Genomic DNA, 19,812 nt, shown 5'->3' with positions numbered 1-19,812 from the left:
AGTAGTAGTAGTAGTAGTAGTAGTAGTAGTAGTAGTAGTAGCAGTAGTAGTAGTAGTAGTAGTAGTAGTAGTAGTAGTAGTAGTAGTAGTAGTAGTAGTAGTAGTAGTAGTAGTAGTAGCAGTAGTAGTAGTAGTAGTAGTAGTAGTAGTAGTAGTAGTAGTAGTAGTAGTAGTAGCAGTAGTAGTAGTAGCAGTAGTAGTAGTAGTAGTTGTAACTGAGGGGTACAATTCCCTGACTGTATTGTTAGATATGATATTTAATACCACTACCTCTTGTACTTTAACTTCTGGCCATCCAGTACATGATATAAGTATGATGAACACTTTCCCACCTGATGAAACGAATCCACACAAATGTACCAAATCGAATATTTTATATAGCAAAAGGTATATACAACGTTCACTTAATTACATTTATGATTTGAAATATGAAACATGCACTTTTATGGCAAATGAGTATTCGTAGGTAAATCAACATTGAATGTCCAATCTCTGGTTACGCAGGGAGTAAGTATACAACCTGGAATATTTAGGAAACGATAGCGATGGTACTTAAATGATTATAGCTGGATACACTAAGGGGGGGGGGGGGTGTCCCGCTGGTTGTAAGACAGTAGGAGGGGGGGGTTAGAGAAGCCGCTGGCGGTATCCCATCTGGCCGACGGTGTCTTGGGAGAATCCAAAGTCTTGGACACGGTGCCCACAGAACCTCGGTCCGCAGACGAATACAGCTGGACCCTCTGTGGACGGTAGCTGCCGGTCCACAACGGAGAGACGTGAGGCGACCTCACTGGTGTAGAGCGCCGTCTCACCTGGAGTCCTCTCCGGGGGGTAGTTCCAACACTCCGCAGTGTTGGCCTTTATCCATGGAATAATCAAAGCACCCAAAGCATAATCCAAGCCGTGGAAGGCTCGCCGTCGTCCGGGTAGAGTAATCCAATATACAGGTCCAGTCGCTCTTGGCCCGGAGCTCCTCGGATGCAAGCACCACTAGGGGTCTGCTCAGCCTGGTTAAGCGTCCAGATAACATCAGGAACGATGGGGGTACTGATAACTTTAGAACTCTAACCGAACGATGCACCATACATAAATAGACTATTATTAGCTTAATAGAATACGTCCAACTCGACGGTATAGTGCCAAACTATGACTATTCAACTATTAATCTACACGATATCTCAATGCCTATTCTGGGCCAAGTAGGCCTTACTACACCACACGTGCGTCGTGGGGAGGCTTTGCGTCTGTCACTCTGTTGGAGGGTAAAGAACTGGACTAAAAAGAAAGTTCTACTTTACTTGCGCCATATATATATGCGCTATGAACAAATAGTACCATTCGTATTTCGCCCGACATATTCCTGCGCGGAACCGGGGCTTGCCACGACATGTTAGGCGGCACGATTGAACTTGGACCTAGGGGTATGGCAACCTGACGCCAGGTTCTCGTCCAATGGTAGAATGAAACTATTATGGGCTGTTTAGTAGACTAAAGGGATATTCAGTGCATATTGTACAAGGAATATACAGGGGATATCAAACGATATACAAATACAATTAAATATATATATATAAATAAATATATATATTCGGTTTAATCTGATCCTTCACAACAGCCGCCCCCTAATTAGTCCCACCTAATTAGCTAAGCAGAGACAGATTAACCGCACTGTCTACCACTCAAGGTCCGCTGTAAGGGTCAGTCAACTCACAAAGTCATGGGGTCATGGTCATCATCGATAGTATCTGGGAGTCGGGGCAGTTCTATGAGCCTCGCCACGGGACGTGTGTAAGTGCGCCCTTGGACGAGTACTTCAGCTGCTCGGACCTTGCCATCGGCACCGGTGATCACTTTGCTTACGCGGCCAGCCGGCCACATAGCTCTGGGTAGTGACTGGTCAATAATCATGACGACTGTTCCTTCTGTCAAATTGTCTCTCTTTTTTACCCACTTCTGGCGGGTCTGTAGAGACGGTAGGTAGTGAAGTAGGAAGCTGCTCCAAAACTTGTCAGCTAGTACTTGGCTGTACCTCCACATTCTTCGGCCGTTCGCTTCTTCAGGCCTGTACATTGTCTGGGGTAGCGCGGGGTCCAGCCGCCCCATTAGGAGTGTGTTGGGGGTGACTGGGTCGACATCTGCTACATCACCGTCGTATTTCTTTATGATCAGCTCTGTGACCTTGTGTCGGCTGTTCAAGACGATCGGGTACTTAATGTCATCTGGTAGATCGGGGGCTCTCCGCAGGCGACCACCCACTCTGATGAGATTATGGGCGTCACTCTCTGGTGCCAGGTGAATCAGTCTGCTGTCTGATGGGACGGGGTTTCCTCCCTGTAGACAGTCTAGCTCATCGGGGAACGAGTCTCTCTGGGCTCGTTGTAGTAGAAGAAGTTCTGCTTCTTCGTAGTCAGCTGCTGACATGTCAGTGGTGGACTGAATCTCTGGGTGGTGCCGCAGGAATGTTCTTTGCTGCGCACTCTCTAGGGTAATGCAGTCATCTATGTTGGGGTCTGTGGAGGCGACAGTGCTCAGTCAACAGAACATAGGTTTCTTGTTCTCAGCCTCCTCGTTACTTGCTTCCCGCGGGGTGGGCGTAGGCCAATCTCCTTCCGGGAGCTTGAGGAATTCTGGTCCGTCACTGTAGATGTTGCGACGGGTTAGGTCATCCAGAGACATTCCCCGGGTGATGACGTCAGCTGGGTTGTGTTTGGTGTCCACATACCGCCAGCTTGCTTCTTCTGTTAACTCTTGAATCTCGGTGACTCTGACTCCCACGAAGACTTTGTATCTGCATGAATCAGACTTGATCCATGTGAGTACTGTCGTGGAATCTGACCACAAGATTGTTCTGTGCACCGGAATGGTGAGTTCACGTTGGATTAACGTGGCTAGATGCGCTCCTGCGAGGGCTGCGCAGAGCTCTAGACGTGGGATAGATTGTTGCTTACGTGGGGCTATTCTTGAGCGGGCCAGGATGAAAGCAGTGTGTATCTTTCCTCCCTTCTCTTGGGCACGCAAGTAGGCCACCGATCCGTAGGCTACTTCGGAGGCGTCGCTGAAGACGTGTAGATCAATCTCGCATGTCTCTGGCCTCACTGTGGATAGGAAGTAGCTGCGGCGTATATTGACACCTGGGAGTGAGCGGAGTTCCGTCTCCCACTCTCTCCATGTTGAGGCAAGGTGTGCGGGTATTGGGTCGTCCCAGCCCTGGTCCTTGTCCCATAGTGCTCGTACAATCATCTTTGCCCTGGTGGTGTAAGGTAGAATACATCCCAACGGGTCATATTGTCTGGCGAGTGTTCTGTACACACTCCGTCTGGTGGTCGGTATCGCCGTCGACCTTCCCTGCTCTGGAGCCAAGGGTTTGTGTCTATAGTGGAGCGAGTCTGTTTTGAAGCGCCAGACTAGTCCTAGTGTCATTTCTTGGGCTTCTCCTGGGATTGTCGCCATCCAGGTCTCGCTGCTGGCTGCCTTGTCCGCGGAGGAGAGGCTGCGCAATACGTGCAGGTCACTGCTGGCCCACTGCCTGAGATCAAAGCCGCCTTTGATCAGGGAGGCGCGTAACTTGATTAGGAGAGCCTCGGCTTCTTCTTGAGTCGAAACGCTTTGTAAACAGTTGTCCACGTAGAAACTGTTCTTCACACTGTGTTGGACCTCTTCATCTGCTGCTGGGTCCTCTGTGACGTGTTTCTGTAGTGCAAATGTAGCACAGCACGGGCTGCATGTGGTTCCGAAGGGGAGTACTTCCCACTGGTAGATGGCTGGGTTCTCATCTCCGATCCTCTCTCTCCATAGGAACCGTAGCAGAGGCTTGTCCTCCTCTACTAGTCTCACCTGCAAGAACATCCCTTTGATATCCCCGCTGATAGCCACCTTGTCCTGGCGGAAGCGCAGTAGCACGCCTAGTAGGGAGGGGCCGAGTGTGGGGCCGGGCAAGAGCTCTTTATTCAGATTTTGGGATCCGATCTGGTAGCTGCAGTTAAACACAATGCGATCCTTGCCGTTGTGATGGGCCTTGTGATGCGGCACGTACCATGATTCGGTCGTCTGATCGGCCTCTTTAATGTCAATCTTTGTTACGTGTCCCGCTGTGATTAGCTTCTCAATCTCAGCGCGGTACACACTCTTTTGAGCGGGGTCTTTGGCTAGGCGCCGCTCCGTGTTCAATAGATAGCGCTCCGTGGCGTCTTTCTTTGCGTGAAAGGTGGGCATTCCCTCTCGCCTTAGGAGTGGAGTTGCGTATCTCATCACTCCGCCGACTGTGACTCTCTTTGTCCCCTGCTCGAGTAGGTTGATGGCGTAAATGTCTTCTTTAGAGCGAATATCTTTCTTTTCGTTCTTAAAGGGCATTGTCTCTAGGGTCCATAGCCTCTCGACATGCTGCAGGAGAGTGGTGTCTTCTTCTGTCGTTCTGGAGTGGAAGCAGCTAGTGGCTGCTGTTCGGTTGAGAGATTTAGCGAGGGGGCCTTGTAGGGTCCACCCTAGGCGGGTCTCGACTGCTGCAGGACAGCCTCGGGGGCCTGTATGGACCCGGTCAATCGGGACTATGAGTTCTGCATGGTCGGAGCCTATCAGCAGGGTCGGGGTAGCGCCGTCTATGAGCGGGATAGGTAATTGGCACAGGTGCACATATTTATCCATCAACTTGGTGACAGGGTAGGTGTACTGCGATAGTCCTATTTCTTGGCTGGTGAAAGCATTTGTAATCTTGTACCGTCGCTCTGGCTGCCCGTTGGCTGCGATGGTGAAGGAGACATTCTTGCCCTTTATCGTCTTTAAATCTCTTCTTATTGTCCGAATCGTCATTTCGTTCTTGCTCCCCCGCAGTCCCAGCTGGGTCGCAGCGGAGGCGAGCAGAAGGGTCTTCTCTGACCCGTCATCAAGGACGGCGTAAGTGTCCATGACTTTATCTTGGTAGCTCAATGTCACACGGACTACCTTTAAGAGCACTTGGGCTCCGCTGCTGCTGGCGGGGTCAATGTACATGACACTTGCCTTGGTGCCGCTCCGTGGTGCAGGTGTAGGCCGTCTTCCGTTACTGTCGTGTAGTATATCTAGATGGGCTCCATCGCACCGGCTGCACCTTTTCTTTAGGCGGCATTCGGCTGCCATGTGGGGCCGCGCACATCGATAACAGCGCCGGTTGGACTTTATCCATTGACTCACTTCTTCTGCATTCATCTTTGTGAATAGGTCACATTGTGACAGCCAGTGTTCTTTCTCACAGTAGGGACACGCTATCTTCCACTTCTCTTTTCTCGAGGGGGTGCTGTGACTCTTACTGCTCGGTGCTGACTCTGATTGGTGCATGACAGTCACCGATCTTCTTCCATCATTTATTCTCCTGGGTCCCTCTCTGGAGCTTGGCGTGCTCCGCCCGAATGTATCTAGTCGTAGGCTGCTGACTTCTCTCGCCAGGAAGTCGGCTAGATCAAGGAGGGATGGCTCGGGGCCGTTGGGATCCCGGTAATCTCTCTGTCGCCTAAAGCGCTCCTGTCTTGCGGGTGGCAGCTTCTCCAAAATCCTCTCGACGTTAGAGTTGGCGTATAGCTCATGCATGCCCTTCTCCCGTTGCGCTCCCAGCATCCCTACTAGGGACTGCACTTTGATTGACAGGTCGTCTAGTGAGCGATTGTCTGTGGCTGGGGGTAGGCGATCAATATGCCTTATCTCTTGGATTACGTAATCCCATATACGTCCATATCTCTGGTCCAGCGCCGCTAGGGCCGCTGTGTATGGTGTCGAAGAGGTGGCATAGGCTAGCGCTATATTGTGCGCTCGCGGTACTTTCAGGTGCTTCAGTAGTATTGCATACTTGTGGCGTTCATCAGCGACATCCACCATCATTGTCTCTAAGCACATCCGGAGCTCCGTGTACTGTGCTCGACTCTCATAGGCGAAGTCTGGGAATGACGGCGTGGCATTGTATGACGCCGTGGATGGCTGATACATCGGCGAACGTTGGGGGAGAGACCTTCTGGGCGAGTCCCCTCTTGCGCCTCGCTGTGGGCTGGTACTGACAGGGTACCATGGCCCGCTGGTCCAGGTGCTGTTCCTCGGGGCTGGTCGTGCGTCGTGCTCACCCGTGAATAGAGTCGGGGGTCTGTAGCGCAGCGCCGCGGGGGTATAGCCTGGACTGTATGTGACCTCCTGGTCCGGTGGAGTACTGTGCTGTCGTCGGGCTTGGTTCTCCTCCTCTCCCTCTTCTTCCTCTATCAGATCTTCCAGATCCTGTAATCGTTTATTTAGCTTCTCCGCAGTGTATGCCGCTCCTTCCTTGTAGCTGGGTCTCGCTTGGACCGGTCTGTGAAGGGGGTCTGCGGGGGGTATAGGCTCGGTCTGTTGGTCAAGTTCAGGGTCGCTTGCTCGTTGAGGAGACGCTGCCCTTGACTGTTGTCTCGACGAGTTCCTTGAACCCCTGGCGGAGGGAGAGGGTGTTGCCTTGCGGATCAGCTGCTCCATTAGCTGCGCTTGTAACTTGTCGCGCTCGACTTCGCGCTTGGTGAGATCTGCTTCTCTTTGGGCACCGGCAGCGGCGCGCTGGGCGTCGGCCCGGTCTCTTGCCATATTCTCTTCTGTCTGAAGGCGTCTCATCTCCAGGCGTGTGCGCTCTTCTTCGCTCCGTTGTTGCGCTTGGAGGTGTTCGCGCTCGCTGGTCGCCTGTGCTTGGAGACGTTTGCGCTCGCTAAGCGCCTGTGCTTGGAGACGTTCGCGTTCGGTAGAGGCTGTCAGGCTGACGAGGAACGCCTGTTGTAGCATCCTCTCCGCTTCGCTGGGGGAAGGCGGTTGTGGAGGTGAGCTGCTCCTGCGTGAGCCGCTCCTGGGGGTACTCGTTGGGGAGTCCTGGAGCTCTATTTCCTCTGCGCTCTCCTCCTCTTCTTCCGTGCAGAGTTCTCTCTCTGTAGGGTTGTCTTCCTCCCAGGGCTGGTCGGGGACTACTTCTTGGGTAGTGGCGGGGGGTAAAGGCATGTCAATTCCCTCCTGGTCCCCACCGTGAGCTTGGTCAGTTACATTAGGACCTACTAGGGCCTCTGTGGTCGGGGAAACCTGGTCGTTAAGGTCAGACATAATTTTACTTTCTACTTTTACCGCGTTTACCGTTTGTCGAAGGCTAGGTAGTTGACTGACAGTGTAAGCCTCTAAGTACTGAGGTGTCTGTCGTCTGCGCCGCGGGCGTTCTAGGTTAGGAGGATCGTTTCGTGGAGTGTTCATCATAGGCCATTTCGATATTAATAACACTATATTAATATTACACTAGTTACCCTCCGGCTCGAAGGACCAATTGTAACTGAGGGGTACAATTCCCTGACTGTATTGTTAGATATGATATTTAATACCACTACCTCTTGTACTTTAACTTCTGGCCATCCAGTACATGATATAAGTATGATGAACACTTTCCCACCTGATGAAACGAATCCACACAAATGTACCAAATCGAATATTTTATATAGCAAAAGGTATATACAACGTTCACTTAATTACATTTATGATTTGAAATATGAAACATGCACTTTTATGGCAAATGAGTATTCGTAGGTAAATCAACATTGAATGTCCAATCTCTGGTTACGCAGGGAGTAAGTATACAACCTGGAATATTTAGGAAACGATAGCGATGGTACTTAAATGATTATAGCTGGATACACTAGGGGGGGGGGGGTGTCCCGCTGGTTGTAAGACAGTAGGAGGGGGGGGTTAGAGAAGCCGCTGGCGGTATCCCATCTGGCCGACGGTGTCTTGGGAGAATCCAAAGTCTTGGACACGGTGCCCACAGAACCTCGGTCCGCAGACGAATACAGCTGGACCCTCTGTGGACGGTAGCTGCCGGTCCACAATGGAGAGACGTGAGGCGACCTCACTGGTGTAGAGCGCCGTCTCACCTGGAGTCCTCTCCGGGGGGTAGTTCCAACACTCCGCAGTGTTGGCCTTTATCCATGGAATAATCAAAGCACCCAAAGCATAATCCAAGCCGTGGAAGGCTCGCCGTCGTCCGGGTAGAGTAATCCAATATACAGGTCCAGTCGCTCTTGGCCCGGAGCTCCTCGGATGCAAGCACCACTAGGGGTCTGCTCAGCCTGGTTAAGCGTCCAGATAACGTCAGGAACGATGGGGGTACTGATAACTTTAGAACTCTAACCGAACGATGCACCATACATAAATAGACTATTATTAGCTTAATAGAATACGTCCAACTCGACGGTATAGTGCCAAACTATGACTATTCAACTATTAATCTACACAATATCTCAATGCCTATTCTGGGCCAAGTAGGCCTTACTACACCACACGTGCGTCGTGGGGAGGCTTTGCGTCTGTCACTCTGTTGGAGGGTAAAGAACTGGACTAAAAAGAAAGTTCTACTTTACTTGCGCCATATATATATGCGCTATGAACAAATAGTACCATTCGTATTTCGCCCGACATATTCCTGCGCGGAACCGGGGCTTGCCACGACATGTTAGGCGGCACGATTGAACTTGGACCTAGGGGTATGGCAACCTGGCGCCAGGTTCTCGTCCAATGGTAGAATGAAACTATTATGGGCTGTTTAGTAGACTAAAGGGATATTCAGTGCATATTGTACAAGGAATATACAGGGGATATCAAACGATATACAAATACAATTAAATATATATATATAAATAAATATATATATTCGGTTTAATCTGATCCTTCACAACAGTAGTAGTAGTAGTAGTAGTAGTAGTAGTAGTAGTAGTAGTAGTAGTAGTAGTAGTAGTAGTAGTAGTAGTAGTAGTAGTAGTAGTAGTAGTAGTAGTAGTAGTAGTAGTAGTAGTAGTAGTAACAGTAATAGTAGTAGTAGTAGTAATAGTTTTAGAACAGGTACAGGCTGAAGCATATAATGCTTATATTATATGCCTGTCCTATATTCTTATCAAATTAATATTAATTCTTATCAAATTAATTAAATATATCAGCATTGTTCCACAAGTTAACCTCGACAATAGAAATACATCTCCTTATAATTCAAACATGACCATTTTAGATCAACACTGTATCATATCATTGTGATATATTTACTGAACCTTACCTTGTGTTTCATCCCCCTCTCAGGTTGATGGCCTCGCTGCACTGATCCTGTGCTCTGGGGTCATCGTAGCAGCAGGCAACGAGCCCTTCAGGTTAGCAAACAACCAGTCGGACCTTCAGAGAACGGGCCAGACGCTCCAATCAGTCTACTCTGATGCTGCCGAGCCGGCCAGGTTGCAGCCTCTAGCTCGTAAGTGCAAACTCATCTATCTGCTGTCTGTCAATTAGGGCCGTCCCAATGAGATAAGATAAGATAAGATAAGATGAGAAATAAGATACATTACGATAGGCTAAGATAATAAATAAGATAATAAATAAGAAATGATAATAAATAAGATAAGTTAAGATAAGATAATAAATAAGTTAAGATAAGATAAGATAATAAATAAGATAATAAATAAGTTAAGATAAGATACGGTAAGATAAGATATAAGATTCTTTCATTGATCCCCTTGGGATGGGTTTTCTGAAGGTTCTCATGATTAAATGTCCTCGTCTGAGAAGAACTGATTTTCTAAATGAATGTTGGATTATTTTATTATTATTTTATATTATATTATTTATATAAACTAGACTATTTCAATAGGAAAATATTTGCAGTGGAGAAGAAAAAGAAAACATGCGGAAATGCGCTTACCGTCTTCTCCAGAGTCCAACAAGAAGATAGATACCAATTTCCTCTCTGTGCGTTCAGTAGAAAGCTATCCGGCTGAAAGCTAGCCTAGCTTAGCACCAATGAATGTAAGCGGATACGGACCAGCTATAGCTGTTGGCCAAAAACACCTCTCCCAGAGAGTTAGGCTAGTGGTCTGTATCCGCTTTCATTCATTTGTGCTAAGCTAGGCTAGCTTGCAGCCGGATAGCTTTCTACGGAATGCACAGAGGAAATGAGTATCTATCTTATTGTCTGAGAAGACGGTAAGCTCATTTCCCATAATGTTGGCATGTTCCTTTAAATGGACGTGTTCCTTTAACTATGAACGGTAGACACTATGGGCACAAAGAAAGTTTATCTGAACATTTATTTGACCATTTTCCAAACCTTGAAATGTGCCCCGATCCCCAGGTGGTCATATTGGGTATTGCAACAATAACATTTTCCACTCTTTTCCAATGTATTCTCTAGTTGTACATCAGTATGACTACACAAATCAGGTTGGGGGATGGGGTGGGGGTGTTTCTGGCCATCAGAGATGGTGATGAATGTTCACTGATGCAGACCACACAGGTCATGAGTAGCATACTGTACTTCAAAACTGAAATGCAGTGGTATTACCCTTTAAAATAAGCTGTACGCTTTCTTGCGTTTTTATCCTTTTGATAATGGTGGGCCTCTATATGTATGTTCATTATCAATATGTTCATTATCAATAAAGATATCTATCTATCTATCTATCTATCTATCTATCTATCTATCTATCTATCTATCTATCTATCTATCTATCTATCTATCTATCTATCTATCTATCTATCTATCTATCTATCTATCTATCTATCTATCTATCTATCTATCTATCTATCTATCTATCTATCTAATATCCAGTAATATAATAAATAATGCTTATTCTAATTTGAGGTTTTGAATTGGAAGTAAAAAAAATACCCCACTAACAACTCTCTTTTTCTCTCTCTCCTCTCTCTCCTCTCTCTCTCCTCTCTCTCTCTCTCTCTCTCTCTCTCTCTCTCTCTCTCTCTCTCTCTCTCTCTCTCTCTCTCTCTCTCTCTCTCTCTCTCTCTCTCTCTCTCTCTCTCTCTCTCTCTCTTTCTCTCCATACTTCCATCAAACACCACACAAGAGAAACACAGGCCCTACTCCGGTGGAAGAGCCTCGAGGAACTTCTCCTTGTCCTCAGAGAGATACATCGTCAACCAAATCAACAGCAGCAGGAACTCGCAGCACCGCAGCGGCTCGTTCGAAGCGGAAGTCACCCCGCGCCACCGACGCGCAGACAGGGAGAATTGCGAGCGCCTCCGGGTGGAGGACAGGCACCAGAGTTCCATGGTGCCTCAGGACGATGACATCGAGAAGTCCTTCCGCGTGAACCAAGACGGCAGCATGACCGTGGAGATGAGGGTCCGTCTGAACATCAAGGAAGAGGAGCTGCTCCACTGGACCACCACGCTGAGCCGGAGCAGCCTCGCCGAGAGACCGCCGGCGTACGCCTCAAGGCCGCGGGCGGGCGGCGACTCGCCCGACTCCAACAACGCCATGGCCGAGGACGTGTTCAGCGAAGAGGAAAGCAAAGAAGAGAACCACCACACTCACGCCGGGAAGGGCGTCGGCGACGAGAGAGGATGCGAGAAACCCAAATCCGCTTTGAAACGAACCCCTACCCCGGGCCCTCGGCACTTTAGGAAGACGGCGTCTGTCGAGAGCGTGAAGACGGTGACGGAGTCGGGGGTTCGTGAGAGCAGCCTGGGTCAGTATTCCTACATGGAGAGGACGGCCGACAGTGAGACGGCCGAGGGCTACTGTGTGGTCAGACAGAGCAGTGACAGGCCGATCCCCAAGCCCAGGAAGACGGCCTCTGCAGGGGCTCGCAACAAAAAGTCCAACTCCTCTCCCAGGTCACCGGGAGAAGCAGAGGTCCTCCAGATACAAAACAACGGGATAGAGGTTACAGAGACTGTGATGCACATTTACGAGAGGCAGGGTTGCTACGACAACTATTTTGCGAATGAGGAATATAGCTCAGACGGCGTACCTAAACATAACTACGTGACGGCACAGAGTCGAGCCTCGGTGGACTCCGGCCCCTATTCGTCTAGCAACGACTGCGATGTGGATTTCACCGGGCAGTCACCCGCCGCTGAATCAGTGAAGAGGTGGAAAGAGGAGATCTTGTCCTTGTCGTCGGAGCCTGTATCCGCCACGTGTAAGAGTAGCAACAACCTGTCGTCTTCCGTCGACCACAAGGCCCGTACCGCGGCAAACCCAGAGGCTCGATCTCCACCCAAGCAGACGGCGTCGGCGAAGAAAGACAAAGCCGCCGCGGGACAGAAGCAGAAGAAGACGGCGGCGAAGCCTAACGGAAAACAGAAGAGTATGCCTTCAACAAGCGGCTCGGATAAAAAACAAGAAGACTCCTCGCGGAGTACGAAGCGCTCCTCCGGGGATAAACCCGGCAGTGTCACTCTAGGGAAGAAGAACGGGAGCGCGTCGGAAAGCGATAAGAATTTCCGTAAAAGTAAAGGAGCAGAGAAGCCTTTAACGAGGAAGAGAGTGAGTAGGGACGACGCGACATCCGGCGTGAAACAAGCCTTATCGTTGAACATTGAAAATACAAAAGGGTCGTCGTCTAGAAAACAGCTGAACACGAACCCGAGAGCTGCCAAGGATAACGGTCAATACCGTAATAATGTAAATACCCCCGAGACCAGAACTGCAAGACCACCAATAAAGAAAAACATACAAAGCATTTTACAACCCAATCGGTCGTCGTTGCCGGCCAAGAAGGTGGTTGCTAGGCATAAATCCATGAATGACTATAGAACTTCATCGCCAACGCAAACTCTGAAGTTGAACGAGAGCATCTCAATGCCGGCTCTCAATCCCACCCCCTCCGATGTCCACCAGTATGTAGAAAACTGGCTCCAGCACTCAGTGCCATACATCAAGGAGACGGCCCCGGAGGAGTCGCCTAAAACAAAGGTTGTGTTTCAGATAGGTGCCGATTCTGAATCGGAGGCTGAGGGCGACTGCCAGGTTCGCACAGGCGAACACTGTCTATCGCTCGGAGACGATGGCATGAAGTCCATGTCTTGTCTGTTGATTCCTGGGCGGCACGGGGAACCTGCCTCAGAAGGACAGAGGTTGTGTGCCTCCATGCCGAGCATCAGAGTCGGTTCTGCCGAGGTCATCGGTCCGTTTGGGAGCGAATCGCCATCCTACACGTCCGGCCTCTTGAGCGCCAACACTAAGATAACACCCATTCTGCGGCAGCTTTGCTCTTCGATTGAGTTCATCAGAAGGGTCGCCGAGCCCAAGCAACTTCCCGATATCAAGAAGAGTAGCAGTGTTTCCAATTTCTCATCTCAAATGGCCACAGTGTTCGGCTCAACCTCCAAAGCCTTCCTCTCATTCCTGTCGGTGACGTCCCTGCGAGAGACTCTAATGGGTTCCACGGCGGTAGAGGACTCACCTCAAGAGGACTCGCCTCAAGAGGACTCAAAAAGCGCCCCAGAGGCCATGTTAGTGATGGAGTCCTTGCAGAAGATTTCCACCATTGAGGATGAGGAGGAGCTGAGGGCAAGCCTGACAGATCTCCAGAACAGAACATCCTCTCAGCTCAGAGAAAGATGGAGGGATTTCCAGGTGCTGAGAGAACGGCTTGAAAGTGAACCCCTATCTCCCAAATCAGAGCACGAGTTTGCGCTTGATGTGCTCTCTGAAGGAGGTGACGTGTTCGATGACCAGCGGTTACGTATCGACGAGCTAATGGATGAGCTCAACATCTCTAGAGACATGAGGGAAGAGATTTCATCAACACTCCAGCAAGCTAAAAGCTTCTACCCTGAGATAGAAGAGAGTATCACCTACATGGAAAGGGAGAGGCATCACACAGACTCAGAAGATGAACTGGAGCTGTTTGCCAAAGAACACAACATCACAGAGCAGTCAGAGTCTGATCCTGGAGAAGAGGACAACAAAAATAACCTTTTGGCTGCTGGAGAAATATATGATTCGGAACACAAACCTGATGAGAGTCAAGGAATGGACTCCGATGTAGAAGAACCAGAAGCAGAAGGGACAGAACCAGGTAGCACTTTAGAAAACATTTCCGAGCTGGGCACTGAAGGTGACGTCTGTGGGTCTACCAGAACCATGTCAGGGGAGGGGGAGATGGGGGAGGAGCTGGAGGACGGGGAAGTAGGGGCAGAGGGAGTAGGGGATGAGTGTAAAGGAGTGGAAGAGGCAGAGGATGCAGACCAGGAGGAGGTGAATGATGGGGAGGAGGGAGACGAAACAGGAGAGGAGAACAGGAGGGATAGTATGGAAGAGAGAGGAGAGAAATCGGAGGAGGATGGAGAGGAAGAGGGGGCAGATGCAAGGAGAGAGAAGGAGAAGGAGGAGGTTGAGGTCAGGGAGGAGGAAGGAGAAGGTGAGGAGGAGGAGGAGGTGGAGGGAGGTGAGGAGGGGGTAATGTACGAGCAGGAGGGAGAGGAAGTGTCAGCGCCAGAGGAGGAATTGCAAGAGGGAGAGGAGGAGAAGGAAGGGAACGGAGAGAAGGATGAGGTAGAAGGAGAAGAAGAGGAATATGATGAGGTTGATGAGGTTGAAGGAGAAGGGGGGGAGGAGGAGGAAGGGCTAGGAGAAGCAGAAATAGGGGAGGAACAAGATATGGGGGAATACAGACAGGGTGACGAGGAAGAAGCAATAAAAGAGAAAGAAGAAGAAGAGGGGCTGGAAGAGGTAGATGTAGAGGAGGCTCAGCATGAGGTAGAGGAGGAAGAGGAGGTAGAGCAAGACAATGACTTAGACGAAGGGTGTGAACGTACGTCCGAGGGAGATGAAGAAGAGGAAGGTCTCAACGAGCCTGCCGATGCCGATAGCATCGCCGACGGTAATGCCGGCGGGGCAATATTAGAGGGCAGCTATGACGAGGACCGGGCCAGCAGCGAGGGAGCAGGCGCCCAGGGGACAGAGAAAGAGGTTCAGTCGTCGTACAATTCCTCATGCGAACTGAAGTTTGACGAAGACAAGGGTCACGGAACAGACACCACGAATGAGCACAAAACGGAGGACGGAGTGGAGGAGCAGGAGGAGGAGAGCAGCAGCCGCCTACCTCACCCTGTGGAGATATCACAAGACTTGTTGGACTTCGTCAATTCCGCCCTGCAGTCTTCCTCGCTCATATTCACGTACGATGCCCGGGGGAACGTTAGGATAGAGCCAGACAGCGCTCTGTTCGGACAGACGCGACGCATGGTGATCCCTAAGACCAGAGAGGACCGTGTGTACGGCCTGAAGCGACTCCCGAGCCCCAACACCTCAGACTTATCTGACTACAGGCCGGATACCTCAGAGAGCGGCGGCTATAAGAGCCAGGAATCTACGGATGTCGCCACAGAGAGCGGAGAGGAGAGACAGTCCCCAGGCCACAGGCACGGTTGTGTTACTGACATTCCCACCAGGAGAACACACAGGGAGCATAGTAGCTCAAAACAATCCTCTGGAAGCAAATCAGACATGTTACAAAGTCCCACCTTAAAAAGCGAGGGGAGCCGCCCTTCCTATGACTCAGGGATGAAGGTCTCGACAAGCGTTGCGAGCTCTCTGAAGGCCGACACGGAGCCAGTGCAGTGCACTCCTCTCGCGTCGGAGGCCGATTCAAGCGACGGGGTTCTGATCGATCAGGGGAGGTGGTTACTGAAGGAGAACCACCTCATCAGAAGGTCTCCCCCCGACGACGTAGGGATGTACGGTAACGGGGACATGACTTCCGTCGACACGGGGAACTCCAGCGACGAGGGTCCCGCGCGCCGCGGCGCCAGACAGGACCCCCTCGCAGCAATCTCCTCATCGGAGCTCGAGGAGATGGCCAAGCCTCAGACCCCCAAGTGCGCCTATTTCAACATGCCACACGGGAGCGACTCCGACCCCTTTCGGGACGACGCCAGCGTCAAGAGTCGGAACAGAGATGGCACCGGCAGCCAGGGAAACGGCCTCAGGGCGTCGCCCACTATTGACACCTCGAGGACGTGGACTAAGAAAAATGGCAGCTTTTCCTCGTTCGCATCTGTGGAGTTTAAGCTGGCGGACAGCAGGGTGCACCCTGAGGGGGGGGGCTCCACTGTGGAGCCCAGGTCCTCTAACGTAGCCGGGAGGGTGCTGCACGCAGGCGACGCTCTGGAAAGACAATATGACAGGTGTGACCGGTTCTGTCATGTTCTATAAACCAAGGCCCCGTAACCATTCATCACAGACACACTGGGCCTGGATGTATGATTAGATGTGGCTATCACTGTCATGTTCAGTGAGTACTGTTTGAGAACAAGGTGAGAAGTCATTCTGTGCAAAGAAAGGAATACAATGTGTGTACTGTTTCTTTTTGCAACCACACCAGAATGTCGTTGAGGACAGTTGTGCCTCTTTTTTTTATGCTGTGATATATAGTCAAAAGGTAATATTATGTTGATATACAATCAATCATGTAATTATTGAGACAATGAGAGAAGGATGGTCTTATTCGCTAGTGTCATTGTTTTGACATGGTTTGACACAGAGGTCATTAAGGCTGACTACTCCAACCATTAGATCACATCAAAAGACGAATCTGAGGACAGAATAATTATGGGTCCTTAATGACAGTGGCTCAGGAGGTAGAGCAGTCGTCTGGTAATCGGAAGGTTCCCGGTTCGATTCCCGCTCCTCCCGGGCAGCATGTCAAAGTGTCCTTGAGCAAGACACTTAACCCCTAACTGCTCCCGATGAGCAGGTTGGCACCTTGCATGGTCGCCTCCGCCATCGGTGTGTGAATGTGTGAGTGAATGGGTGAATGTGAAATAAATTGTAAAGCACTTTGGATAAAAGCTGTTATATAAATGCACCATTTACCATTTAATTACCTCTGTGTCAAACCTTGTCAAAACAATAACACCAGCAAAGACAACCTCCTTTATCTTGTTGTCTCAATAATTAGACAATTGATTGCACACCAACGTAGAATACCTCTTTGTACAAGAACCAGTATTTGAAAGAACATCTATTTTCATATTGAAAATAACATAATGCGAAGGTTATGCAAAATGAATGAGGTTGTATAAAAATGCATCGTATATACGGTGAAAAAGATCTACATGTGAGTGCAGACGCTTGGAGCACTGGTGCAGGTGGGTGTGTCCAACTTGTTTTTGGTAATTTGTGACCAGAGATGCAAGCGCACTACATTTTGTCCAAAGAATCTGATAAATACATTGTTAGCAGGTGGTTGGGGCTTCAGTTATGACCAATCAAATCAGCACTTCTCATTCCCCTAAGAACAGTGCATTAAAGGTGCTGTAAGTCACTTACAGTAAGTGGTATTTATTTTTGTTAGAATAAGTGTTAAATAGCTCTACATTCTGACAGCCAGAGTGTTTGGTCAGTAACATGAGTCTCTCAGTCGCTCTGCTCTGCAGTAAACACAACATATATTACCTGGTATCCCTTCCCACTTTATCCAATCAGGAGAAAGAACCCTAGATATTTGACTTATTTCAAGAAATCTTTCCAAGCCAATTATTTTACTGCACTGGTAGATTGTTTTACTTATTTCAAGGAGACAATTTGCTTAAAACATGTTTTTATTTCTTATTTTTGTCAGACAATTTTTTCAGTGTGGAGTTTTCTCTCCTGATTGGATTACGCGATATCAGACATTTTATTTTTGTGTTTACTGCAGAACGGAGGGACTGGGAGACCCATGTTACTGACCATCATGCTCCCTGTGATTCTATGTCAAAATGGATACCAACATTGCATTGCCAGTGGATTTTCATCAACACATTCCCGGCTGTGCCATCCCACCCATCTCATGTTAATGTTCATGTTAAGAAGAAATTACCAAATTGCCAATACACCTGCGCCAGTGCTGGTACCGAACGATACTCGGTTAATCTCTGTTGATTGTGTTGTAAATATAGTATAGATCTTCACCTCAGTTCTGCACAACCCTTCGGTTCAGATTAAATTGTATAATTATTAGCAGAATTAGCTGTTAGCAAATTAACAGAATATAATTTTCTTTTGAAAGGCAGCTTCTGACAAAAATATCTTTTTCATCTGTGACATTCATCCTACATCTGAAATTCCTGAGGTTGAATTAGCTTTAGGTTTTTTATTTATAATTATTTTATTTTATTTTTTTACAAAAACGTTCCTTTCTGTTTGTAAATAAGCACCTACTGTAAGAGTAGGTGAAAAACAGGTCTAGTCCAGACTATCAATCTTATTCTTGGTGAGAAACAGAAGCACTGAAGAGGCGTCCCGCTATGGGTTTAATTTAGAAGTTTAGGAATAAATGCACGTCTCTTGTGAGAAAAGCTACACCTGGTTATTATTTGAACTTGGTCTTCAGCACTTATTCAAATCATTATTCAAGTTCTGGAAGACGACAAATTCGCATTCAAATATCATATAGACAATCTTTTTTTGTATAGAAATAGAACTAACTCTATTATGGATTGTGGTGGTTTCTAGACCTCTCTGTTATGGATTGTGGTGGTTTCTATAGGCTTCTCTCTGTTATGGATGGTGGTGGTTTCTAGGCCTCAGTCTGCCTCTACTCAGATGCTGTTTATCATTGTCTTCCCTCTTAGGTTTATTACTGGTGATGTTCATAGTGTAACCAAGTGGATTTGAACCTGCGACCATAGGATCCACAGGCGGCCGCACTAACCAGCTGAGCTAGAGGGTCAGACCCGTTAGCAGGTGCTGGTTAACTGCAACCGATTCGTTATTAGTTTACAGTCATCATCCCCTCCCAGAAGTGCGTCCTTGCACGTTATTTCGTCCATGCGTGCACTTTCCCAGGGGTTAAGGCACTGAGATCCCATCCCCATTTCTAAGTGAACCTGGATCCAAATTCACAAGGCAGTGAGATCCCACCACTGTCACCAATGTAACCGAGTGGATTTGAACCTGGGACCATAGGATCCACAGGCGGCCGCGCTAACCAGCTGAGCTAAAGGGTCAGACTCGTTGCCAGGTGCTGGTTGACTGCGACTGACCCGTTAGTAGTTTACAACAGCACTCATCACGGCATCCTGTATGTATCTAATGACAGGTCTCGCTGCAGGTCCTCCAGGTCGTACTGAGCTCAGAAGATCTGCCTTGGGTTTCTTTACCCGACAACCACTTGGAACTCTATGCAAAATACCTTAAAAATTGGTAACCCTTGGGACATTTTAAAGCTACGGTTTTAAACCATTCTGTCTCTGTTTGTACCTATTTTTGTATCTTGTATCTTTTATGAACTGTTTTTATATAATTGTTTTAATTGATTGTTTATTTTGTAACTTTATTATTCTGTCTTGACATCATTGTGAATGATGGCCCGCCCTCAATTTTTTTTTGAGGATAAATAAAGGCAATGATAATGTTTTTTGGCTGTAGGAATATGTCATTTAATAAACTACGTCTTACATCTTCTTGTTTTGTAATTCCTTATTTACACAAAACTAATAATAGATGAATGGATCAGATGTTTAAAGGAGCACAAATTTATTTACACGTCCAGGTTTTTTCAAACATTTTGTCAAGTTTCTAGGTACAAGGACAACCAACATGCGAGTCTACAGTAAGATAATATGTTGCTTTATTGATCCCCTTGGGGAAATGCGGGAGTCATAGCAGCATGGAGGAGGGGGAGGGGGGGTACAGGTATGGGCAGGGTAATAGTAGAAAGACATAAATATAGGCAATACAATTAGATCTGAATATAAAAATATGAAAAATAATATAACTATAATTAACTATATAAGAAAAAGAAAAATAAGTGCAGATCTGGGGTATGTATGCCCCATCAGTTATATTATGTTAGAATAAATATACTCAATAAAATGTTTTAATCTGAATATATGAGTTATTATGAGTAAGAGTAAACAGTATACACAAGGTGCAGTATACACCTTGTATTATTTATTACAGACATACATGTGCACATTCATGACCTGTTGATCTTTCCTCTAGCGCCTCCATCAGGCCATTTTGACAACCTAGGATGGCTTAGAGTAGATGACAGAGTACAGCAACTTGCAATGGGCCTGGTCTACAAG

General features: G+C 48.2%; 1 protein-coding gene across 1 annotated transcript in view; it reads left to right on the top strand.

Annotated features, from left to right (window-relative positions):
- Positions 1 to 15,952, top strand: part of LOC311239280 (uncharacterized protein) — a gene marked incomplete at both ends in the record, with an annotated part of 54,528 nt that extends 38,576 nt beyond the window's left edge. Inside the window, 4 exons of the mRNA XM_084327585.1 lie at positions 9,079 to 9,244; positions 10,851 to 12,277; positions 12,632 to 14,101; positions 14,210 to 15,952. Coding sequence (XP_084183711.1) covers positions 9,079 to 9,244; positions 10,851 to 12,277; positions 12,632 to 14,101; positions 14,210 to 15,952 — 4,806 coding nt within the window. The remainder of the gene's footprint in view (positions 1 to 9,078; positions 9,245 to 10,850; positions 12,278 to 12,631; positions 14,102 to 14,209) is intronic.
- Between the last annotated feature and the right edge of the window lie 3,860 nt (positions 15,953 to 19,812).

The sequence above is a fragment of the Notolepis coatsorum genome, assembly GCF_963971535.1.
Source record: "Notolepis coatsorum genome assembly, chromosome: 13".
Lineage (NCBI taxonomy): Eukaryota > Metazoa > Chordata > Actinopteri > Aulopiformes > Paralepididae > Notolepis > Notolepis coatsorum.
This window is presented reverse-complemented; position numbering and strand designations above follow the sequence as displayed.